Source organism: Diadema antillarum, unplaced genomic scaffold (genome assembly GCF_040938485.1).
Source record: "Diadema antillarum isolate AM-2024a unplaced genomic scaffold, OU_Dant_1.0 seq00000182_RagTag, whole genome shotgun sequence".
NCBI lineage: Eukaryota > Metazoa > Echinodermata > Echinoidea > Diadematoida > Diadematidae > Diadema > Diadema antillarum.
The window spans coordinates 136,765-164,383 of NW_027271249.1; the positions used below are offsets into that span (position 1 = coordinate 136,765).

The following is a 27,619-nucleotide window of genomic DNA, read 5'->3' on the forward strand; positions in this document are numbered from 1 at the left end:
ATGTCGATGTTAACTGTATAGGTACATATCACATTGTCCATATATACCTTGTATTTTTCAGATAAAAGGACTTCCAAAATACCCTGACTTGCTCTATAGCTTATTACCATTCACTTGAATACTTGGATACCACTTAAATTGTGCATATTGGCTATGATTTAATTTTGTCTTTGCAACTGCTCAATGATGTAAGAAAGTACGACTTACAGACCCAAAGAGACATTAAAAAACCCCCGCTTGATGGCATTCTCAGGGTTAGATAGTTTCACATGAAACTTCCTGTCATCTGCGTATATGGAAGAATGTCAGTTGTATCACCTTAATAGAATGATTTGTATTATACAGCAAGGCATTGCGAGAATGTTATGCTTCCAATATCAAACAATAACAATAACGAAGGTGAACAACACGATCAAAGTCTAGCAATCTATTCAAACGCTCTTACTTATGACTATGATGCTCTTATCTATTCTAATTTATTCCAGTTTCAGAATTCATGCAGTTGCTTAGATACAATGTATCTTATCAGTCGAATTGGAAGTCCATAATCACTTGAATCTTTCTGCAAGTCTTATGTCAGAAAACTAAAAACGATTTTTCTTGGATAATGCATGAGAACATAATAATTATTATCATGATTAAGATATCGCCTGTTTGTGTCGACGAGTTCCTTAATTAACTGTTGATATTAAAAGTTTCTGCATGATTTTTTTGTGTGTATGTGGTTATACACTATTGTTTGATTGTTCATCTCCTCAAAGCCATAATACACAGGAGAATTTTTCATTTTTCTGGTATTCCTGCTTCCACAGAGATGTTGAGATGTCTCCAAAAGATGTCCGGTCTCTAAGAATACTCGCCTTTCTGAATACCATCAATGACGCAGCAAGCAAACATCATGGTTAAGATCTGAGAAAGACAGAGAGAGAGAGAGAGAGAGAGAGAGTGAGAAAGAGAATATTAGAGATTGAACACAATAATATTATTTGTACACATTTGCGACATTAAAATTTAGCTTTCATTACTGATTCTTGTACACAGGAAGAGCATTTACCATCAGGGTGCCCCTCCAACCCTCCTGATACAAAAAGAGGCTTTTAAAAAATGCCTCCCCCACCAAAAAACAAACAAACAAACAAACAAAAAATGAGGGTTTTTTGTGTAATTATAGTATATGTTTGGTTAGCCGAAGGTCTCTCCTATCATAATATTATGACACCAGAAAGTCACTGAATGTTTCATGCTAGCATGTGCACTATGAAAAATGCTTTATGCCGCAATTCATCAAACATTTTTTTTTTTTTTTTGGGGGGGGGCTGGTGTGCCGTAGCGTAGAACTATTCCTTTAAATGTTCACTGTCGGATTTTCATTTGTTTATTGTTCTCTTTTGAATAAAATTTGATATTTCGAAATCTTCCCATAATTCTTCACTACCTTAAAGAGCGTTGATAAATTATTTCAAATTGTTATATTTAGTCATTTATTAGAAGATTATGTTCTATTTCTGCCAACATGTAGGGAGAATATGAATTATCCATTTCATTTACTTTTCAATGCAATTTTATTGCCTTACTGTCGATGCGCCCATCATGATGTTAGTTCAATTCAATTAGTTCAATAGTTTATTTATTTCCATCATCACAAAGAAAAGAAAAGAAAAAGTTGACATAATCCAAAGTGATACAATTTTTTTTTCATTTCTCTTACACTCGTCCGATAAAGGATTTTTTTTCAATACAATATAAATTATACACGAATGATGTCGTAAAAAAGAAACAATGCACTTTGTCATGGCAACAAAAATAGTAAATAATCACAATGATGGAAAACAATGTTCCACTAAAAAAGCCACGCTTGTAAAACGTGGAACACTGGAACAAAACAACAACAGCACCAATTTGTTATACCAATAAGACATATTCATTTTAAATTCTTCTATATACTATTGTACATTTTACTCATTGATATAATGATGTTGATACTATGAACAATACTTACTAGGATTTTAGGATGCAAACGTATAAACTATATAACATATCACATTTGTGGCACAGACACTATGGGGCCAGGTGTGCCAGGAAAATTGAACGGAAAGGAAGATATGCAATCGGCCACAAAAAAAGACATAACGACGACAACAACAACAACAATAACACAATACACAGAAACAACAGAATTTGAGGAAATGCACTCAGACAGATACTGGACAACGAAGAACGAGGAAAAAGGAGCAGGGAAGAATAGAGAAGGAAAAGGAGAGGGATGGAAAAGGTCTGTGGACACACTACAAAATCTCAAGGAAAAGTGAAACATGACGGGTTTTTTCATTGAACAGAATTAACTGGTATATCTAGAAAATAAATATTTTTTGAGTTTATACTTAAATGTAATTAACTTCACAGATTCTTTTAGATCATTATCTAAGCTATTCCAAAATCTGGGTCCGGTATAAACAAATGTATTTTGAGTGTGTACAGTTCTAACTAAGGGAAGATGAAATTCTTTAGATTGTCTAGTGGGATAGTTATGTACGTGGCTGTTACGGTGAAATAAAGAATAAAATATTTTGGGCAGATGATTGCAGTTGTAATTAAACATAAATTGACCAAGTTGAAACAAATACAACTCTTTTATTTTCAGAATTTTGTGCTCAAGGAAAAGCTTGTCAGTATGTGCTCGGATATGAAGGTTAAAAACGATTCTGAGCGCCATCTTTTGCAGAAGAAAAAGTTTATCTAACAATGTCGAATATGTATTCCCCCAAGCAAGAATTCCGTAATTCAAGAACGGCAATACCAAACTTGAATAAAGCGTAATCAAAGACGAAGAAGGAAGATAATATTTCAATCTATTCATTATGCCTATGTTACGTGCAATTACTTTACAAATATTGTTTATGTGACACTTCCATGATAACTTATTATCAACACAAACACCTAAGAATTTAATAGACGAAACCTCTTCTAGGGGAGTAGTGTCAAATATAACACTAGAGATTGTAATTTGTCATCACTGACAAATTAAGGTGATCCGATTTTTTTTTAGTCAATGATTCGAGGCCTGATACTGCAAAGTCTCAGCTACAACATATTAAAATCTGAGAGAAATTCACTGAAGCATAAGTAAGATAGTGCTCGATAAAGAGAGTCATGTCAATTTTCACATCTAAAAAATTCCCTCCCATAGAGATAACACGTCATAGCGAACATAGAAAAAGAAGTACATATGACCTCTGACCCCACTTTGCACAGACAAGATGGCATCTGAGCAAAAAGTGGTTATTTTATGAAATGATCCCTGTAACATGGTCTTTACGTGTGCAAAATATGGGAAAGATAGGACCCGTATTCACCAAGATACAGGATGAAACATCTATGACCTTTGACCCTAATTTACATACCCAAGATGGCGTCTGGTCAAGTACTTGTTATTTTATGAAATAATGTTCGTGACATGAACTAAAGATGTGCAAAATATGGTGATGATAGGGTATGTTTTTCTTGATATATTGCACATAAAGTTGCAAAAAGAAAGAAATATTTCAATACATCGAAGATAAACTTTAATTTCAACCAAGTTTTTTCACGTGATCCCGACAATGTATGAAAAAACAAAGGGCACACTTACGATAGCCCTACGTCTCAGCTACAACATATTAACATCTTAGAGAAATTTACCGAAGCATAAGTGAGCTAGTGCTCGATAAAGATAGTCATGTCAATTTTCATTTCCATAAAAATTGCACTCCCATAGAGATTACACGTAAACTGGTCAAATTTGACAAGGTTACCTTCAATCCATTTTTTCGAGGTAATGTCGTCATCAAATCAAAATTGTGTAATTACATAAATGAAAGAGCATTCCATAACCTACAACATATTGAAATTTGGGTGAAAATTGGGAAAGGATAAGTGGGATACGCTCAAGTAAACTTGAAATTTGATGACGTCATTTTGAAAATTTACTTTTTTTACTTTATTAAGAAATTTGATATCTTTTAATCATTTTGTTAGCTTTGCCAGCCCATGAAATGACATGTACAACTCATCAGCTTTCAGAATATGTAAAGAAAATGGGGGGTCACCGTCCATCCTGACGAGTAAAATCCGATTTAAAATTGGCGGTTTTTTAGCATAGTTGCACTGTGTATCCTCATTGACGCACGCGCGGAATTTTGAATTTGACGGGCCCGTATGACGTCATATTGAGTCGGATCGACTTGAAACTTGGTAGAAATATTCCTTGACATTTTGGACATCCGATCCGTGTAAAAAAATTGAAAATTTCTATTTCATATTAGCTGTGCGTGCGAATATGTGCGCGCGCGTACGCGTCCGTCCAATTTTGTCAATTTTTCAAAAAATGCTCCAAATGGTCTGAAACGTGTGCAAAAAAAATTTGAGCTCGATTTGAGCATACAAATATTTCAACGCGCGCGTACGCGCGCGTTTTGAGATAAAAAATAAATTTTGAGAACATGAGTAGAATGCGCATAACTTGAAATATATGTGACGTAAATTTCATTGAAAAATTCCATTCCATTAATGAGATATGATTGAGAATGTGTTTTCATATAATGACGTCATAGTGACGTCACGGTCGATTGATCACTATGATTTTACTTGCGCTGTCGTCTTTGCGACATGATACATATATGGTATAAGTCTGACATTGAGAGGCAATGCACTTTGTGAGCTAACCTCTGCACAACTTTTGAGGAGAAATAAAGAAGAAGAAGAAAAACAAAGAATCCGTACAGATACAGAAGGTGATCCGAGAGGATACTCGGATCACCTAATTATCCATGTTATCTGGTAATCTATCTAAAGAATTACTGAAAAACATATACTTTGTCTTCTCAATATTCAGTGACAATTTATTTGCATATATCCATTGTGAGACATTCTTCAATTCATCATTCACTGTACTAATCAAAGTATTAGGGTCAGGGTGGGAATAAAAAAGATTGGAATCATCCGCGAATAATATGAAAGAGAGTTTATCTGAAGATCTATAAAAATCATTAATGTAAACTATAAATAACAGTGGGCCTAACAAACTTCCTTGCGGAACACCACATTCTATTTTCTTCATAGAAGAATCAAAACTGTTCACATGTACATATTGAAATCTGTCAGATAAATAACTCGTAAACCATTGCAAGGCTTTTCCGCGAATACCATAATGGGATAACTTAGAAAGAAGTATACCGTGATTAATCGTATCAAAAGCCTTTGAGAAGTCCAGGAAGATGCCTATTGTATGCGAAAATGTATCAAGTGCATGTGTAATCTTTTCCACAAAGGTAAGTAAAGCGTGGGTGGTGTTGTGATTTTCTCTGAATCCAAATTGAAAATTCGTAAATATATTACTCATATTGAAAAATTTTACAGTTCGGATATGTACTATTCTTTCCAAAATTTTAGAAATTGAAGTTAATAACGATATTGGTCTGTAATTATTGACATCATTTTTCTCCCCTTTCTTATATATAGGTATAACTTTGGCAGTCTTCATTTGACTTGGTACAAGCCCAGTACTAAGTGATAGATTAATAATATATACTAAAGGATCTATTATTTGAAGAATTATATTTTTCAACAAATAATTATCGATTCCATCACAACCTGGGCTTTTCCCTTCTTTCAAATTATTAATAATATCAATAACTTCTTCATTATACGTAGGGTCCAAAAATATAGTTTTAGGATTAGGTATATCTAAAAAATCAGAAAACACGTTATTAGATGAAGGGATACTTTGTGATAAATTTTTCCCAATCGATGCAAAAAAATCATTAAAAATTTCGGCCATACCAGCAGGTACATTGCTTGAGGTATTACCCCATCGTACTTCTGAAATACTAGATGCATCATTAGATGTATTCATAACATCTTTTATTGTTTTCCAAGTATTCTTAATATCATTTTTATATTTCATTATCTGGTTGACATAAAATTTTCTCTTTTGTAAACGCAATAAATTAGTAAGCGTGTTTTTGTAAATCACATATTTTTGTCTGTTTTTATCCGTAGGGTTACTCCTGTATTTATAAAACAAATTATTTTTTCTATTAATCAATCTTAAAAGTGATTGGGTTATCCACGGGAGTCTTGGAGTTCTTTTATAAGAACTTTTCCTTGTGCAAAACGGAATATGTTCATCAATTTTAGAAGTGATAGTTTTCATAAAATAATCATAACACAAATCAAGATCGGTATTGTATACAAAAAAAAACCAATCAATATCTTTTAAACTATTTTGCAAATTAATAAGATTATTGGCCGTAATCTTACGACGTCTCTGGTAATTATTTTGCCTAGGAGATAACTTAATTGGCACTTGTGTAAAGATTGGATAATGATCAGAGATGTCAGATAAAACAATACCAGACTCGGGAATTGGGAGAATATTACAAAAAATATTATCAATCAAAGTGGCAGATCGGTCAGTAACACGGGTCGGCTTAGAAATTAACGGTAATAAAGAAACAGACATTAAGGTTTCTACAAATTCTTGCGAAATATGTTGGGAGTTACATTTCATAAGATCAATATTGAAATCACCCATTAAATATACATGTTTATTTGTAAAAATAGAGTTCTGCATTAAATTTTGTACATACAACAAAAAATCATTCGGATTCGATCCAGGGGGTCTGTAAACAACTCCAATCAGTATGTTTTTCCCATTCGGGTTTACCATTTCAACAAAAAGAGATTCAACTACATCAGTCATGACATTCAATTCTTCGTGGATAGAATATTCAAATTTGTTGGGGATGTATAAACCCACGCCACCACCCATTCTTTCTTTTCTATTTCTGTACACGAAATCAAAGCCGGATATAGAAAATAAATGACTTATATTGGGAGTCAACCATGTTTCGGTCAGACCTATAACAGAACAGTTATTACCAGAGTTTTCTAAAAATAATCGCAACTTATCAAAATGTCTACTTATGCTTCGTATATTCAAATGAGCTAACAAAAGATTGTCATCATCACTATTCATAACATATTGTTCATACTGATTTACAGTCAGATAAACACATGATGAACTTTGCACAGGATCTTCAGGATCAAAATTATATTCAAATTCTTGTGCTGAAGCATTAAGTTTGTTCGATATGTATGCTTCATATAAGGTGGAAGTTTTGTTTTCCTGCGCGGACGTAAAAGAGCGCCCAACTGTATCATAAAATTCATCATCGTTCACAGAGTTGAAAACAAATGTTGGATTAGCCATAAGTATAAAGAAAATCACAGCGGAATCGACAAAAGTTCCACTTAGACCTAGACCTGGAGATTGTAGTTATGTAGGAATGTACAGACCTGGAAGAAGAGAAAGAGAAACGCATATACACAAACATGAAACACATACTAGAAACACACACATGAAGCATAGACATGAGACACAAACAAGACACGAAAAACAACAAGGACGCAGACAAGACATAGCCGATGATATCAAATTGGGCACACACGTCCGTGGCCTGTGTCTGCTCTGCCAATACAAAACGAGGCATAAGCAATAATATCAGCATGGATTTAACAACAGACTGCATTTGAGTGAGGGGGCTCCCTTGATATTCAAAAAATATCATTTTCATACGAGATATATTCACGTGCATAATTCAAACTATCAATATGAATTTTTATAGGTTACTTGGGGATCAGGAGAGAAGGAGAGATACGAAGGGAGACACGAATAGAACTTTGATGTTTACTGTATGCACCTACACTGTAGTTTCTGATATTAATAGTAAGTGCCTATTGGCCATAATAAAACAATAAGTGTCATATCTTCACAAGTCATGATAGACAAACTACGATGTAGAAATCAATTCTGAATATTTGTTCGCTGGGAATGTCATGAAGGAGAAAAATGGAAAAGAAATCAGAGAAGAACAAAGAAAAACAAAAAAAAAAAACAAATACAGAACATCTCATAAGAGAGTTTAGACAATAAGCGTATAACTGATTGATACTATCAGCTTTCCCGGATATCACCTCATCGTAAGCTTTCTTCAACCCCATCCCTACCATTACAACACATCAGTTAAAGTTAAATTGAAGAGAATGAAACAAATTATCTGCTTAACGTAATAGAAGATTATTCCATATATACATAAGTGTTTATTTTTTTATATTCATTTCAAGTTTGCAGAGAGAATGAGAGCGAGATGAGATCAGTGAAACAAAAAATGGTATTGATTTTTTTGCTCAATCATTGATCATCATAAGCAGCGTCCGCAGGATTGGGACGTCCCACTCGCCAAAGTCACGAAGGGGGGGGGGGGGGAACAAGCAACAAAAACAAAAACGACACCATAGCGGGAAGCGCACCCACCAGGGAGGTGCAGGGATGTTGATTGTACCTTATGAATCATGTCCCGATATCCCAATGTTTAGTTTATGTGTCGCTAGAGTAGAGTGTAAGGGGACCTGATGGCTATACTCCTCCCCCTTTTTCAGACAGAAAGAATTCACTTCAATGACTTTTATGTATTTATACACTTTCCGACATAATTACACGCATGTTTGTTTTCTTGTGTATGCGTATATTTTTACTGAAAGGTTGAATAAAATTGAATGAAATTGACAAAATTTAAAAAAAAAACTTCACACGGCAAATTTTAAAAGATAAAATTTCTTACCTCAAAGGCGAGAAGACAGAAGCACGCCACCCCGAGCAGCAATAGGTTGTCGCTGATGGTTTCAGACGTTGCGTCGACACAACCCTGAGTGAGACAGAAGTACTAACAGTTTACACATTACTGAGTGAGACAGGCCTGGGAAATATTACATTTTTACACATTATTTCTTTCAAATTGATGACATTTTTGCAACGGAGCCGGCTCTACTGCAACTCACCGACAAGTGAACTCGCCCTATGCATCAACGCAAATAAACACTAAATTAATCAGTGTTTAGTTAGTATAATAGCCATGATAAAAACAGTCGGTGCCATACATAATGGTTAAAGATGTATTTAGCACGTTATGGAATAAAACTATTGTTGTGTTTAATAATTTCTATATTTTCTCGCAAGAATTTCAATACTTTGACGGGTTTACTGGATTGCTAAAACTCTTATTTCTTCCCCCCCCCCCCCAGTTTAGCGAATACTAGTACTTAGATTCGAATATCTTGCATTTTAAACGCTGATATCAAATCATGTTGTGTTATGTTACAACGTTCTGTGCAAAACAAACAGACAAACATACACACACACAAGTAAACATCTCAAAGCGATCAAGGGAAACTTGAACAGGATTCACGTCAGTGAATATAATAACGATATATAGACAATGGCTTCTTAAAATCTTGAATGGAAGGATTCTAGTCGTCGTACATTTAAATTATTGTAAACCGTGTTTTCCTTGCCACAGTATCGTTTGAGTTTCTTCGTTTGTTTGTTTGTGATTTTTTTTTTTGTGTGTGTGTGTCTTTTTATGCCTCCGCCACGAAGTGGTGCCGGAGGCATCATGTTTTCGGGATGTCCGTCCGTCCGTCCGTAATGAATTTTGTGGACAGTGTAACTAAAAAGTTTGGGGTTATGAGGTCAAAGGTCAAAAGGTCAAGTAAAAATAATAATAATCTCACTTTTTTCTCCATATCTTGGAAATGGTTCAAGGTATCTTCATGGAACATAGTATGTATGCATGGACTGACTGGGGGTCATATGTCAGGGGTCAAAGGTCAAGGTAACACTTCAAAATTTTACTATTTCCCTCATATTTATGCAATGCCTGCAGAATCATTTTCCTTTTAAACTTGGTGTATGCGTGTTTAACCCAGTAGAGATTCTCTGGGATTGTTTTTTTCCAAAAAGGTCAAAGGTCAAAGATCAAGTGAAAGTGCTGAACTTTATTTCTTCCTCCATTATCTCGAAAGTGGCTCAAGTTATCTTTAGTAACTTAGTATATACCTATGCATGTTCTGCCTGACAATGATTCTTTTATGAATTTCAGAGTCAAAGGTCAAGGCTCAAAGGCGGAATGAAAATGGTAACAATTTACTATTTAATACAGAAATTGCACTTTTTCCCCCGTACCTTGAAAATTACTCAATGCATAAACTTATGAAAGGGTCAAAGTCAAGTAAAAGTCCTAAAATCCCCTAAAATACATACTCTCTCATTCATGCAATTAAACCTAGGTCAAAGGTGAACATTCAACACATTCGTGACAAACATGTTTTTGGGGGGTTTTTTTGCCAATTTTGTGAAAATAAAATCACACATTGTCCACATACAATGAACTATAGACCTATCATGAGAATCATGCATTATGGCGGAGGCATACGAGTCGCCATAGCGACATTTCTAGTTTTCTTGTTTTTTTCTTTGTTTTTGTTTTTTGTTTTTTTACAGATCGAGGTCGACGATGACTATCCACCACGATCACAGCATGAGTTCCTTTCCAAATGGTGCGAAATCCATATTTCATCAAATCAGACCTTCGAACAGAAATACATTAATTTTTAGTAATCCTACACAGTAATCTCGTCACATTCTACCGAAGTTCTATTGAGTTTTGTTCCAAAAGGTGCTAAATCCAGCAGAATCTAATCAATAATCCTTATGGTACACGCTTGACCGCACTTTGATCGCAGTAGCTTCCCTGCTTGTGTAGCTTTCCATAACAAATTTGATGACCCAGATATTTCTTGACTATTGGTTGACATTAAAAGGGAATGGTAGACTTGACTTGCACAAGATATAAAATGGAACCTTAACACAGGATTAAGACTCTACTTGGGCCGACACACTTAGGATTTCTCTCTCTCTCTCTCTCTCTCTCTCTCTCTCTCTCTTTCCCTTGAAGTCTGTGAAAATGTAGAAGGAAGGAAGTGCAAAAATCAGTGTATAAACACGTAAGGTACATTTCCTTTATTTTACAACTTTATGGGGTACTATGATCAGGGGGCGGGTCCAAGAATTCCATAAAGGGGGGGGGGGGCGCAAACAATATTTCTCGTGCTACTTCCGGGTTTCATCTATTTTTTCCTTTTTATTTCTGTTGTTTGTTTTAACAACAAATAAAGAGGGGGCGCGGGCCCGGCGAGCCCCCTCTGGATCCGCCACTGCTGGACACATATTGCATTGCATGAAAACATTTGGAAGCATGTGAAATTAAACCAAATATAGAATGTGAATCTTGTGGAAAGGAACTCTACTGTACAATCTACCATTCCTTCTTCTTTTTTTCTTTTGCGTGTTTGTTTGTTTGTTGTTGTTGTTGTTTCTGATGGTCTGAACAGTTTAACTGCGACTACCATCATTATATTTAATAATTATACACCATTAACACAGGAAAATCTCATACTTCCGCCATGTATAGTTACGTTTTGCGGACGTTTGTTTGTTGGGCTTGTTTGTGAGTATATGGCTCAGAAAGTTATTAACAGATTCAGAGAGTATCTTCCAATAGGTCTAAAATGTGGTAAAACGAACAGGTGATTGGTTCTTGGTAATTGCCCGGATCTCCTGAGGCGGATTGAACATCTCTTCTTTTTTTTTTAAAGGATGCGTGCAAAGTTCGATGACAATATTGACACGTATATAGCCTTAGCGGAGATCTGTACTCCTCAGGTACTTCTTGTTAATTCGTCAGGAATATTAAAGCGGCCAGGAAGGAAAAATCAAATTTAAACCAAAACACGCAACAGGAGACATACCGTATCCCAGACGAGCTCTGGATTGTCTGGGAATCCTTTGGATCCTTGCTGGCAAGCTGTTATGTTATCTTCTGTTCTACAACATGACACAGGTACTGCCGTGTCTTCATCAAAGAACGAGGCATTTCTATAATCCAATGGGCCAGATGCACCACAGCAGTCAAACTGATCTCGTAGAAACCACAAAGGAAAAGAAGAAAGAAAAAAAAAGCGGATGCCAAGAAAAAAATTATATGCAGGATACAGGAAACATTGAGATGGCGACAGAACATAATTATTGCAAAATAGAAATTGAAAAAAAAAATGTGATGCCATGTTGGCTCAAGTTAATCCTATTTCTGCAATTTAAACTAAAAATGACAACAACTTAGAGAATTCTATATGATTTAATAGGTATGACATGCCAAACTAATACACAATTTGTGTATATGTTAAATACATCGTAGGGATTCCGCGTGTGTAGGTTTGTGATCCTCTTGAATGCGAAGGACAAAATGTCTATTATATAGGGCTCGTGCATAATGAAACTTACAAGGCTCGTGGAAACTCTGTCGTGTTATACAAAAGATGTATTACTTTTTAATTCCCTTTTCCTTCTCAATCTCCTCTCTATTCTTTTTCCGATAGCCTACTCCATTATGTACTATCTTCTCTTCTATCTTCCTGTGCTACAAAGCCTTTCCAACTATTTTCCTGTTTATCTCTATTACTATCTATCCCTCTATCTGTCTTCTACCTATTATGTTCATCTGTTCATTATCTCAGTATTTTTCTGCAAGTTTGCAAGTCGATTATTACTTACGTATCAGGGCCGGCGCTGCGTTTTTAAAAGTGAAGAGGCAGTTTGTTTCATGTGCCACTTCCGGGTTTAATCAACAGAAACACCTCTCAACCCACCCCCAAAATGGTGGAGATTAATCCAATAATACATTGAATGTAACGAACAATTCCAAAATTATCATAAACGTTCCAAATTCAGCATTAAAAAATCATGCATGAAAATTGTTATACAGAAGGCCCCCATTATTAAAAGCGAAGTCCTCGGAACCGGCAGTTTTCTTCCGTACACTGGAACTTCGTTATCTCCGAACAGTAGAGTATATGTATAATGAACATGATAGATATAGGGGACTCTTCTTTTTTTCAAGGATACTAGATTGCAACGAGAATTTCGTTATAACCTTGTTCGTTACAACGAGAGTGCACTGAAGTGCCTTTGAGATAGGTTCACTTTTAATCATTTGATCAATCTTTCCTTACAAGAGAGCCGCCTTGTGTTTGTTAATGTGCGTTGGTATGTGTGCATGTACATGTGTATTACTCTGTCTGTGTTTTTTTTTTCTACTACTGCTTAAGGAAATTGTTGTTGTTGTTGTTGTTGTTTTGCAATATATTTTTTTTTCTGTATGAGGGGGCTGCATTCTACAAGCCCTGCTTTTCAGCAGTCCCCTCCATTTCCAGCAATACTGTTTATGCATTTATCACAGTGACGTAACAGTTATTTGTATCTCTGTTGATAATTTATATGTATCTCTTTTACATTGTTATTCTGTTCATCGCATTGTGGTACTGATTTCCTGACATCTGTGTATACTAGTGTTTCATTGTATTTATAATTATTTTGTTTGTTGTTGGAAATGAAATAAAATCAACTTGAATCAACTTGAACTTGATCGGATTCTTTTAGAGGAAGAGTCCGCTATAATTCATACCGTCTCCTGCATGCCATCGACTGCACTGGTAGTAGCTGTAGCACTCGGGTCGTCATAATGTGTGATTGCTTCCGTCATGCCCGTCATTAAGCTGTCCCTTATCTGAAACACAATATATAATGAATAAATCAACAACACGCGGAGACGTGGGGGGGGGGGGGGGGGATGGAGGGTCACAAGAAATTTGCAATCGATTGCAAATCTCTTTCAAATCTTGCTATAATTGCAAGTTGCAATCGATCCGTTAATTGCGCAAGATTTGTAATATATATTTGCAATCGACTTTCTTGCAACGTCCCCTCATTCATTTACAAGTGAAGCAAGGGAGCGAGATAGGGAGAGTAGGGGGTTAAAGGGATGGTACAGTATTGGATGGAGATGAGAATTTGGCTTTTAACTTTGGTGCGAGATGCCAAGAAAACACTTATCATATAGTACAGAGCATGCCATTTTAAAGGACATGTTCACCTTTATAAACATAAGGATTGAGAGAATGTAGCAATATTAGTAGAACACATCATTGAAAGTTTGAGGAAAATCAGACAATCCGTTCAAAAGTTATGAATTTTTAAAATTTTTGTGCAGCAACCGCTGGATGAGAAGACTACTGCAGTGGATGAATAACTTGCGTACAACAATATAAGGAAAATATAAAGAGAATTTCACAAAATTCCATCTTTTGACAAAAGTACACATTCCCCTGACTCGTTATCGACAAATGTTATGAGCAATATTATTCCCACTGCCTTTAGAAAGAGGCAAGTCAAGAGCTCTTTTATTATGCGAAAAAAGTGAAAATATGTTGAATTTTCTTTTACATTTTCTTTATACTGTTGTACGCATATGACTCACAAGCTGTAGTAGTCTCCTCATCCAGCGGTTCCAACAAAAAAATTTTAAAAATTCATAACTTTTGCATCGATTGTCCAATTTTCCTCAAACTTTCACTGATGTGTTCTACTAATATTGTTGCATTCTCTCAATCCTTATGTTTATGAAGGTGAACTTGTCCTTTAAGAGGAATTCAAAGTTTATTTGATGAAAATCGGGTTTGGAATGACTGAAACATCCAAACACAAAGTAAGACAAAGTGATAGTAAGAAAGTGTGGGTCCCACACTTTATTAGAATCGCTCTTTTTGGGATATACCTCAGTCATTTCAAAACCAATTTTAATCAAATAAACGTTGAATTCCTCATAGAATTACATGCTCTTTCATATTTCATAAGAGGTTTCTCATTATCTCATTAAAAAAAATGTTAGAAACCGGAAATTAGGTCTCAACCAAAAACTGTACGAACCCTTTCATTGGGAGGGTGAGAGGGATGGGGAATGGGGGAATAGAGAGGGAGAGAGCAGTACAGACAACTACATTTCGATGTTTCAAAAATCAATTTAACAAATCTGGTTAATGCCGACAAATTTCATTTGTTCGCATTTCGTTGTGCTGCTATAAGTGTTTCTATAAAAGTATTAATGTAAAATTTTGTCTCCAATACATCTGAAACTTTCACGTTGTTGTGTTCACAACGATATTTTTTCTTTCTTTCTGGTTTGGTCAATGCATACCTAGCCACCTAGTCGTTCTATACAGGGCCGGCGCAGCCGTGGGGGACGTAGAGGCTCGGGCCCCCACACTTTTTGTGCACCATACAAAGGAATACATAAGGTGTCATCACTTTGGGCCCCCACACTTTTTTCAACCCGGAAGTACGTAAGTGGCACTAAAATAGAAATAGATAGAGATCTTGAAGTATGGCGGTGGTAAGGTTAACCTTTTTTTTTGCTTGTCAGCCGAAGAAACCTGGAAGTGGACGGGGACGGGGAGAGATGAGCTGAGGACCTTTTTTTTTTTTTTTTTTTTTTGCTTGTTAGCTCATGAAACCCGGAAGTGGGCCCCCACACTTTTGAAAACACTGCGCCGGCCCTGCTATATACGTGTTTTGTTTTTATACCAGAAATTTACAATGACCTGCTTCTACGTAATCATGCTATGATGAAGACCCCGCCACTATGGATTGCTATTTTGTTGTTGTTCATGAACTGTGTCTTAATCTTACCATGACTTTAATAAACCCGTCATTAATGTATTTATACACCTGCATTTTAAAAAGGTTGTTAAATCATTTAAGCAATCATTAAAGCAATTTAATGAAAAGTGAAAGCGAGAAAAATAAGCGAGGAAAGCTGTGATAGAGAACAGGCAGAGATGGGAATGACACTTATAACGGTGTAGAATATTATACCTACACGAATCAAAATAAACACTAAAACCAAACACTGTAAAGGTCTGGTGTAGAATTATACCTACACGAATCAAAATAAACACTAAAACCAAACACTGTAAAGGTCTGGTGTAGAATTATATCTACACGAATCAAAATAAACACTAAAACCAAACACTGTACAGGTCTGGTGTAGAGTTATATCTACACGAATCAAAATAAACAGTAAAACCAAACACTGTACAGGTCCGACCATAATGTGACGTCTCAGAAAGAAAGAGAAAACGTAGTCCGTAAAGGCTTATGTCAGTACCAACGCGAGGTGATCAAGTTGAAATAGCGTTTAGATTCTGCACAAAAAAAAAAAAAAAAAAACAGGGTGATGTTCATTATTCTGAATGTCCGTTAATCCGAAAATGAGAAAAGGTTCGAATTCCCGAAATTCGGTATTCCGAAACACAAATTCCCTATACTTAGAGGTTTGTTACTTCTAAAATGAAAAAGGGTTTGTTAATCCGAACATAATGTGGCATTATTCCGAAGATTCGTCATCCAGAAGGTTCGTTAAGGGGACTGTACAGTAGTGGTTGAGGTGGGGATTCATATTTTTAACGTGAGATAATGAGAAACCTCTTATGAAATATGAAAGAGCATTGTAATTTTAAGAAGGATTCAACGTTTATTTGATGAAAATTGGTTTTCAAATGGCTGAGATATCAAAAAAAAGTGATAATAATAAAAGGCGACAGGCCACGTCTTTTATTAGGATCTCTTTGTTTCACCTTGTTTTTGGATATCTCAGCCAGTTCAAAACAGATTTTCATCAAATAAACTTTTGATACCCCTTAGAATTGCATGCTCTTTGACATCTCATGGAGTGGTTTCTGAATATCTCGCAAAACGTTAAATGATAAATCCTCACCGCGACCAGAACTGTACACACCCTTTAACCCTATAAAGCCCAAGGGGGGGGGGGGCACATTGTGCCCCCCCCTACCAGATTTTTGTTTGCCACTCCTTCATCCTTAATCTGATTTCAACCAAATTTGGTGACTTTTCCTAAAATCTTATTGCAAACATTTTGATATATAATTTAGCTATATTTGATGTTGCTGGTTGCCATGGCAACCATAAACTGACAACCATGTCAGTCAGATTTTGCATCTTTTTTCTGTTCCCATTTCATTTAACAGCATTACAGTGTATGAAATGGGTGTTTCTTGGCTGAAATTTGTTGAAGAAGCAAAATTTGAAGTAATCATGGTCCTGGAAAGTTTTTCTTATTATTTCCTTTGTTTTTATGTGACAAAGGCATAAAACAATAGATATAGTAGAGATAATTGAAAACAATAATATTTTCTACAGATTGCCCTTATATTTTGAGTTATTTTGATTCCTTCACCCAAGTTATGCCTCTAATATCATTAGTTTATCATATTTTCAATTTGCAATCTCAAAATTCCACTATTATGCAAATATGAAATGTCATAACTATACGTGTACCCATCCCAAACATTTCATCTCAGGTTTCATAATGTCTCTGTTGATATGAATAGCGCCCCCATGTGGTGACCTTGAGAAATTTCAAACATAACAAATAATAAAATTCCGCTTGCTTATCATTTGTGGCAAATATGAAAATGATTGGTCTATAATAAGACATATATAATGGGGATAAAGAAATTATACCAAAAAATCATGTTTTTAGCATATTTCCTATGTATTTCTTTATATTTTTGTAAATAGCGCCCTCCATGGGTGACCTTGTGAAAATTCAAATGTACGGTCATGTAAAGTATGAGTTACTCTACCCACGTGCCAAATATGACGATGATACATCAAATACTTAAAAAGTTATATGGGGGGGCACAATGTGCCCCCCCCCCCCCCTTGGGCCTGCGAGGGGTCAAAATAGCTTGGGCTTAATAGGGTTAATGAAATAAGGTTCGTTATTCCGAAGGTTCGTTGATCCGAAAATTAAATGAGGTCGTTATTCCAAAGATACGTTATACCAAAGGTTAGTTGATCCCAAATATAATAAGGTTCGTTTATCCAAAAATGAAGTAAGCTTCGTTAATCCGGAAATGAAATGAGGGGTATTATTCCAAAATTGAATAATCTGCGGTGTTTTTCCCCTTTTGAGAGACCTTTTATCATAATTGTTTCTACGTCATGCATGGCTCATCCTGATGATGTTTTGAAAGGGGGAAGCATGGGCGTCACCAGGGGGGGTGCGTTGGGTGCGAACGCACCCCCCCCCCCCCTTCGGACCTTAAAAAAAAAAAAAAAAAAAAAAAAAAAAAAAAAAAAAAAAAAAAAAAAAAAAACTTCAGTCTGCGAGCGACCTCAACGCCGGACCATAAATAATTATTATTCTTTATCTATTTATTTTTTTTTTTTTAATTTTGCATCGGGGACAAAAAAAAAAAAAAAATCGTGGACAAAACAATTCGCACCCCTGGTTCTGGCAGCACTGATTTTATACATATCTACTGGTACAAGTGTATTCTATACAGTGTTTACTATTTACCATGCTTGGTCACTTCGACGCCACCTCGCTGGTCATACCTCCCCCAGTCATGAACATAAACCGACACCCTTGACTACCAGTGGCGGATCCAGGGGGAGGGGCGCACCGGGCGTCCCCTACCCCCCCCCCCCCCCGCCCCATCTTAATGTCCAAAGCGAAAAAGTATAGCTACAAACGGCAGTTTTTGGACTGTAAAATATATAAATTTTCAAGCTCGCTGGCTCCGCTCGCTGGCATTTAGTCGTAATGCCATTCTCCTGAAGTTGCTGCCAGTAATTGCCGGCAGCTCCACCCGGTGCGCCCCCCCCCCCCCCCTCCTTACTGCAAAAAAGAAAAAAATATATATATGTATAGCTACAAACGGCAGTTTTTGGACTGTAAAATGTCACAATTTTCAAGCTCGCTCGCTCCGCTCGCTCGCATTTAATTGTTATGCCTTTCTCCTGATGTTGCTGCCAGTAATTGCTGGCAGTTGTGCGCTCGGTGCGCCCTCCCCCCCCCCCCTTTATTTCCAGAGCGAAAAAATATAGCTCCAAATGGTAGTTTTTTACTGTAAAATGTCAAAATTTTCAAGCTCGCTCTCTTCGCTTACTCGCATTTAATCGTTATGCCATTCACCTGATGTTGCTGCCAGTAATTGCCAGCAGTTGCGCCCGGTGCGCCCCCTCCCCCTTAATTTCCAAAGCAAAAAAATATGGCTACAAACGGCAATTTTGGGACTGTAAAATGTCAAAATTTTAAAGCTCGCTCGCTCCGCTCGCTCGCATACAATCGTTAAGCCATTCTCCCGATATTGCTGCCAGTAATTTGTCGTTTCTCACCGTCATTCCATAATCCATATAGGGGGACAACCCCCTCCCACAACCTCCCCCCTTGCTCGTTCCGCTTGTTCGGGCTCGGTCGCGTTCATGACATCAGTGTAAGAATTATTACTAGAAGTTTATTTGAATTATACCATTAATAGGCAAATTGTTCAATAACAATTTACTTCAAAATGTGCTGATACCTTAAACAAGTGGGACTGTTTCAAGTCGATAAAACACGCAAAATACCTGCATCAAATTGCACCATTTACAACATCAAAATGCAAAAAGTGCTCACCGTGGGAGGGGGACACTCCCTCCCACATCCTCCCACTCGCTCACTCCTTTCGCTCTTGCTTGGCCGCGTTCATGATATTCAGTGTAAATATAAACAGGAAGTTTATTTGGATGATACTATTTTATAGGCAAATTGTTCGATATTAATCTACATCAAAATATACTGCTTTACTTTAAACAAGTGGGACTGTTTCAAGTCGATAAAAAAAAAAGCAAAACATGCATCAAATCCCCCCTCGCTCTCTGCGCTTGCTCGGGCTCGGTCGCGTTCATGACATGAGTGTAAGAATCAATACAAGAAGTTTATTGAAATGATATAGTTTATAGGCACATTGTTCAAAAACAAATTCCATCAAAATGTACTGCTACCTTAAACAAGTGGGACTGTCTCAAGTCGATAAAAACACGCAAAAAGGCTGCATCAAATTGCACCATTTACAACATCAAAATGCAAAAAGTTATCACCGTGAGAGGGGGGGGGGGACAACAGGCACTTCCACACCCTCTCCCCCCCCCCTTGCTCGCTCCCTCGCATACTAACACACCACCCCCCCCCCCAAGATGAAATCCTAGCTACGCCGATGCCCTTTCCCCGTTTGGTTTCCCTCAAAAACAGTAAAAGTCTAGGGATTGAGAGCTTCCTATATTCCACATGTCTGTCAAAAAAAAAAAAAATCTCATTACATTAGGGTCAAAACGCACCCCCCTTGAAAAAAAGCTGGTGACGCCCCTGGGAAGGGTACCATAACATATGAGGGAGGGGAAAATACTTATGTTTTCATCAATAAACATTTACAGATTACGATTGTATTCCAGTGAGTCAATAAGTATACGTATCGTGTGTGTTTGGATGTGCATTGATGCAACATGTCTGTGTAGGTGAGGTCATGTATATGGGTATGCACGCGGCGCGTGTCTTCATTGCGTATCCTCCTTTTTTCGTAATGACAACACCATATTTTGTCATGAAATGAGGTATATTTCATTTTCGGGATTACGAACCTTATCTCGTTTTCTGATTAACAAACCGTTGGTTTTCATTTTCGGATTAACGAACCTTCCGTGTAATAATGAAACTTATTTCATTTTCGGAACCTTGCTACGAACTTTATCCCAATTCACTGAATACTACACACAACGGCAAGTAAACTTCAGAAGATCAAAAGGTATATTCAAACTACATAGATGACTCCGTATACTTCACGCTGGATACCAATATTATTGACGTTTAAGGGATTATATAGTTTCGGGTGAGACATAATTCCAGGTTTCTAACATTTTTGGTGAGATAATGAGAAACCTCATGAAATATGAAAGAGCATGATGTACTTCAATGAGGAATTCAACGTTTATTTGATGAAAATTGGTTTTGAAATGGCTAAGATATCCAAAACAGAGCGATTCTAATAAAGCGTGGGGACCCACATTTTATTACGATCTCTTAGTTTTACTTTGTTTTTGGATGTTTCAGTCATTGCAAATCCAATTTTCATCAAATAAACTTTGAATTCCTCTTAAAATGGTATGCTCTGTATACTATTTCATAACTGTGATTTCTTGGTATCTCGCAAAAAAGTTAAAAGCCCAATTCTCGTCTTCACCTTGCACCAATACTCCAAAATCTTCGAGTGATCCCTGACGTCACTCCAAAATGAGTGAAAATGAGCATTTTCACTCAAAATTCACTCCAATTTCACTCGAAATTCACTCTTTTTTGTATTCACTCTTTTTAGAGTGAAAATTTTCACTCGATTTTTTTTTAGAGAGTATGGTTTTGTTTTGTGGTGCAGGGTCACCCAAGTAATGGTTTTCATTGATCTAGGTGAGAATCATTCGGATATGAATCATTAAAAAGATCAGACAAACTCATATTGTTAACTTCCTCCTTGAGTTGATTAATCCTTTCTGAGCTGGGACTTTGGACATGGTGTATAACGCCTATGGGCTTTACTTTCTGCGCTGAGACGATCGGCACTCAAAGCAAACAAATGAAATATTTTGATGGTTAACCTCAACCTTCCAAAAGCAAAAGTTCGCGAAACTTTAAAGAGTGTCGACGTGAGAATTTGAATCTATCATCCCGTGAGTCTGTGGAGTCTTTTTTTTTTTTTTTTTTTTTTTTTGCTGCTGAGCGATTTACATGTATTTTTTTCCCATTTTTTCTTTTGTCTCTGCTGGAAGGAGGGGCAAGTTGGACTTTAGCTTTATAGATAAACTAGATAAACGTTATTCATCAGACGTCGGGTTCTATCTGTTGCGACATGAGACTGGAATTCCGCTCTTCATTCCAGATACTGATTACATTTTTCAATGTCTAAACTTGGCTGAGATAAACTATGCAATGCAAATATGATTATGTTAATTATGTCGAGATAGTGTATACCCTGATCATCACTTATGTGTGACTAGAAAAGATAAAATGTTTGATTAGGAGCTTTATGTTTATGCATATATTTTATCATGTGCCGTCGGATTACTTGGATAAAATACGCGCACATAAAAACCTACCAAACCAATTACGACTCTGTCAGCGACATCTCAGTCATTCACTGCCAGGGTAACAAAAGACATTGGAAAACATCTTTTCTATGAACTGAACATAGCTTAAAAGCTTCCATATCTTTACTGACATGACCGACAAAAATGGCATCTTCTTTGCGAACAAGAAAGCTGAAATTGCCTAATTTGCACAAAGAAAGTGCTTTTACTCAAAGTCTCAAAATGTTCATTCTGATATTTAGTATATCAAGCAGATATTGCAAATTTCATGACAACTGTCAGTGATGGCGATGTTGTGCATTCCAACTAAGATGAGGGTGCATAAAAGAGCTTTGTCAGTCTTGGACACCATAAATCTTTCCTTCATTAAATTGTACGTTAATCTGAAACATCATCCCGACCCCCAAGAATGATAGTCCTCAATATACATTATCATGGAGTGAAAATGTTACATTATTATGCAAACACGTGCAGGAGTGATAATACACATCCGGGGTCGAGGAAAAATATACTTCCTGAAACAAGTGAATCCTATAATTGATCTTTAGTTTGAACATAATCACTGGATCTGAATTCGATATAGGCCTACTTACCTCGTCATCGTACACGAAAGCCAGCACGCCTGCTGTAATTTCCATACAGATGATCAAGAGCAGAAAGAACCAGTACTACAATGTGTGAAGACACAAATAGGAGGAAAAAAAAAAGAGGGAAATCGAGCTATTTCAAATTGAGTGTACCAGTGAAAAGAATAATACAAATTGTCTGTTCGTAATTGTGGTTCATCTGCCTTCTACCGTCTTCTCAAGTCCAGGTGACGATTTACACTTTTGTAATAAAAAAATAGTAAAATTGAATATGATGTATGATTTGATTGGGCTCTGCTGAATACTGTGCAGTCATTCTATTTTTTTTTTTTTTTATTGATGACACTATAAAAGTTACTTAAAAAATGTATTTATACGTACAGCCAGGTAATCCTTATCATGTTCAAAGATCCAGAAGCCACCTTTTCTTTAAAAACTTGAGACTTTAAAGGGGCCCTGAAATCCAAATGCATGTTGATTTGTGTTGATTTATGATACCTTCAACATCACTTTTGCGGTGAAATGGATATCTAGAAACATTCCATGTTTTTTAACGGTTTTTTCTTCTATTTTTCTGCAGTGTACTTGGGAACGCCCACAAAAATCCTTCCAAACCAATATTCTTGAGATGACCTCATCTGTCAATTATTGCTAAAGTACCGAAATGTTTAACAAAAGACATTGGAATGCACCTTCCTCTCGACTCAGCATAACTTGCATGTTTCTGTGATATTAATGTGACTAACAAAAAACATGGCGAGGGAACATGCAAGTTATGCTGAGTCGAGGGGAGGGTGCACTCCAATGTCTTTTTTTAACATTTCAGTACTTTAGCAATGATTGACAGATAAGGTCATCTCAAGAATATTGGTTTGGAAGGATTTTTTGTGGGCGTTCTGAAGAAAAATAGAAGAAAAAATCGTAAAAAATATATGGAATGTTTCTAGATATTCGTTTCACCGCAAAAGTGATTTTGAGGGTATCACAAATCAACACAAATCAACATGCATTTGAGGGCTTTTTACACTCTTGTGTTTCTTAACCCCGGACTTTCTCTGACCCAGGACTATCGTTAGTCCCGTACCAATTTTTTTTTTCAGCTTTTTACACTCGCCAATTAGTCCCGTATAATCTCTTGTCCGGGGCTAAGGAGAAAACTGACCTTTTTACACTCGTATTTCTTAGCCCGGGACTTTCCAAACCACATGAATATTCATAATTACGCTGTGTACTGTACACGTACACGCACGCACCGGCATGCAGCACTTGATTACCTCGTTTCTGATTGGTCAGTGAGGGTCGGACTTCGTCTCCGTCGCTTAGCCCAGGATTATTTTTTCGTTCTGTTTACACTCACTTGCTTGGCACCGCAGTTGCGGTGCTAACCCCTGCTATTTTGCAGGGCCAGATAGTACCGTACTATCGGTGGGGCTAGCCCACTTTGGCAAAAACGAGTGTAAACAGAAAGTGGGCTAAGGATAGTCCCGTACCAACGGTGGGGCTAAGGCCCCCCCCCCCCCCCCCCCCCTTAGCCCCACCGTTGGTCCGGGGCTAAGCAAAAATTTACAAGTGTAAAAAGCCCTTTGGATTTCAGGGCCCCTTTAATAACGACCATTCTTGCTTCCACCCATGGCTGCTTTAAGAATCTTATCGATCCACTGAATATAATTTTCTCATATTGCTAACGCAGTAATACTTAAAATGTTCTTGACACATCCAAAATTGGCTGATTGCGAGTTAAAACATCACCAAAACGAGCTTTAGAAGGAAATCTGCCTAGAGACTAAAAGCAGATGAATTGGTCGGTCATTTGTCGGCACCTGCCGTTAAAACATCACAAATTGTAAATTCTTTAAAAAATGCATTAAAACAGCCGTAGCCTAAAGTCATCTATAAGACTATGCAATCCCTTTAACTGCTGTTTCACAATAATTTTGTTATATCAAAACCCACAATATTCAAACACTTTCAGTCAATCGAATAAACAATGATACATTATATCATAGCAAAACTATTGAATCACTTTTGGTAATTGCATACCTATTAGGACAACAGAAATGACCAGCGCAATAGTTTAATTTCCAAACTGTAAACTTATTATAAACTTTATCCTTTTAAATCTTTTATACCGTTACGGCTATGTTATCTTTAAGTGCTATGACCTGGTGACTTTAAGCTAGAAGAGAGCGAGATGAATTAATGAACAAATTGATTGATTATACATTCTAATAAGCCGGGTGCTCGCGTGTGTCTCACCGTCTTGAGCAGGCATGTCCCTTCTTTCACCGCGCCACAGCATCCGCAGAAACCGACGATGAAGACGAAGCAACCGACGCCAATGATCAGACCGGTGACTACCAGAATATAGTCATCGGCGAATAGGTCTTCGTACTGAGCGCGCTCGGCCGTCACGTACGACCCTACTGTGATCAGGGCAATGCCAACACCCTGAATGTAGAAACGATGACCGAATCAAATAGAACATATATTATTATAATCTGCTAATAATCTGCTACCACCGGTCATGTCAGTATATTGCAAGTTATCAATTTAAAGCTTATTCTCATTTCTTAGCAGAATATACAACGTTGTGATTGAAATTGGACATGTAATTTCAAGCAGAATAATTATAAAAAGTGTGTGTGTATGCGTCCTCGTGTGTGTGTGTGTGTGTGTGTGTGTGTGTGTGTGTGTTTGTTTGTGGAGGGGGATTCAGTTGATAGTATATATGAACATGCTGGGTTTTTTTTTGGGGGGGGTGTATGTATTATGCGTAATATTATGTCTGTCTAATTCTAATCATTACGTTGTAAGTATATTTCGACATAATGTATAACTACTAGTATACCCTCTGAACCGCGCGATTGCTTACTTTGAACTGCTTCGGCCCGCATCAAATTTGAAACTTGATGTATATTAACATCATTAAATCGTAAAAATTGTTCTGATCCTTTGATGGTTGCAAAGACCTGGAAAATCGAACTTTATTTTCTGTCAAAATCAAGCAATCACTGCTGAGCGACTCCAACCATCCATTAACTCTCATCTCGTTTGAGTGTGATTCTGTTTTTTATCTTTTATCTTCAAACCCCGTAATAATTCTTTTTTCTCTCTCCCTCTTTCCTTTCTCTTCCTGCATGACAGCAACTTTGTGTAGGGATTTGTACAGGGTCTTTGTTTTGAGCTAGTATAGTTAGGTTTCCATATCTTATGTTTCTTTTGTATTTCCGCTTTTTATGTATAACAGTATATCAATCAAAATAGTAACCTCTGTTGTAGTACGTGTAGGGGGAAATGCACCCTTAGCAATCCTTAAAAATCCTCCCCATTTCCAGCATTTCCGTACAGCTAAAATATTCTGTAAACTATACTTTATTATGTATTGTGATGGAATTTATGTATTCTATTTCAGTAAAATTATATTTAGATGTTTCTTTTGGAAATGGGAAAAAATAATGAATGAACGATTGAATGAACGAATGAATGAAATTTGCTGCAATGTTTACTGACTTCCAATTTTGGATATCATGATGAAATCATTAATCGCAATGCTTCTGACGATGATGATGAAGATAGTCATAACGATAATGATAATCAAAATAACATCAATAATAGGTGTACTAAAAATATGATGATGATAATGATGATAATGGTAATAAGAAAATGATGACGAAAATAACATCATCATTACTGTCTTTATTGTCATTAGAAATAGTAGGAGCAGCAATTGCAGAGCTACAGTAATATGCAAAAGAAGTGGTAGTAATAGTAAAAATACAAGCAGAAGTAACAGGCGTACATGTCATAGTGAATACCATCATTTTGACTGTTGTTTACTATCATTATAAAGTCATCATACTAGCAACAATCACCATCATCACCATCAATACAATAATGCTATTGTCGACTATACATTAGGGAGCATTAAGATATCGGAAAGATGGAGGTTCGTCATCACTGATCGTCAGAAGAATGCCAGGTCGGCATACTCTTATAGGTCTTCAGTGATCTACAACTTAAAAGCTGAAGACGTTTCACTTACCCATATGCAGACATTCAAAACGAAGAGAATGAGCTTAGCGATCTTTGGAGCACATCCAGCTACCATTTTGGATCCTTCGTATGCTTATGGCGATGACTACAATAAAATTTGTTAAATTAAAAGAACGAAGGAAAAAGCGAGAAAGAGGAAGATTTTTGTGGAGTTGTTGCCACCTGTTACAATCAAGTTCGAATATTGGTTGCCACACACTATTGTTTTATACCAAGACAAAGGTGAAATGCACGGCAACAAGCATCACAGAGCTGTTGAGAACAACAGACGCCCAATATTAATCAATAACCTAATCTTCAAAATTTAATCAGTTTCGGATAAACTAACGCGTACGGATGATAAACGCAAACTTGAACTTTCCCCCTTGTGAATGTTAATCATTGATCTTGGGCGGTACACTTTGCACCACCGATATGTCGGGATATGAAGTCAGTAAGTTGAAATATTAATTCGTGCTAAATGACGTCACACGACAGAAAGATTGTCGAACTTTTTATACCCATTCTTGCTCACGGTGTTCTTTTAGATCCTTATAAAGAAGAAAAAGAAAAGAAATATGATCAGCGACTCTGTATTTTTCCTTCTCTTCATTTTCCCCGGTTACTCCTAATTTACACTTTACATATACACACTATCTCTCTCTTACTTTCTTTTTTTTTTCTGTTTATGAATAATGCCTTTATGATTATCTTACTATCTCTCTGACATGTATGCCCTATATAATATATACATTAGCTCTCGATTCTCTGGTGGTAGCCAGAAATGAAAGCAAATATTACATTCGCTGCCTGATCGGGCCAGCAGAACATAAACGTTTTCGAAAGTTGGTGGTCTGGCATCAAGAAATTTGTTGACCCCGGGCCATCGGGCGCGCTAATATCGAGCCATGCATATATATATATATATATATATGTATATATATATATATATATATATATATATATATATATATATATATTCACAACAGTAGGTCAATATAAAAACTCCGTTAGAGACGTGAATTTGACAACGGAGTTTTTATATTGACCTACTGTTGTGAATCTATACTTTCTTAGGACTCCGAGCAGAAACTAATTATTGCTGTTATTCATTTATATATACACTCAACCAAAAAAGTAAGTTCCCCCTAGCATTTGTGGATATTTTTCAAAAAGTGTGTTACCGATTTTCATAATTCAAACGGGAATGAACAGGGAATTTTATTTAATACTCATAACATGAATGGCA

At 36.5% G+C, this 27,619-nt stretch overlaps 1 protein-coding gene across 1 annotated transcript; it reads right to left on the reverse strand.

Moving 5' to 3' along the window:
• Positions 1-846: 846 nt before the first annotated feature.
• LOC139728506 (23 kDa integral membrane protein-like) lies at positions 847-26,446 on the reverse strand. The gene is made up of 7 exons (XM_071639443.1): positions 26,381-26,446; positions 24,595-24,786; positions 22,345-22,419; positions 13,398-13,499; positions 11,686-11,850; positions 8,661-8,744; positions 847-909 (listed from the first exon to the last, which is right to left on the reverse strand). The coding sequence occupies exons 1-7, from the start codon at positions 26,444-26,446 to the stop codon at positions 847-849; spliced, it is 747 nt and encodes a 248-aa protein (XP_071495544.1).
• Positions 26,447-27,619: the final 1,173 nt, after the last annotated feature.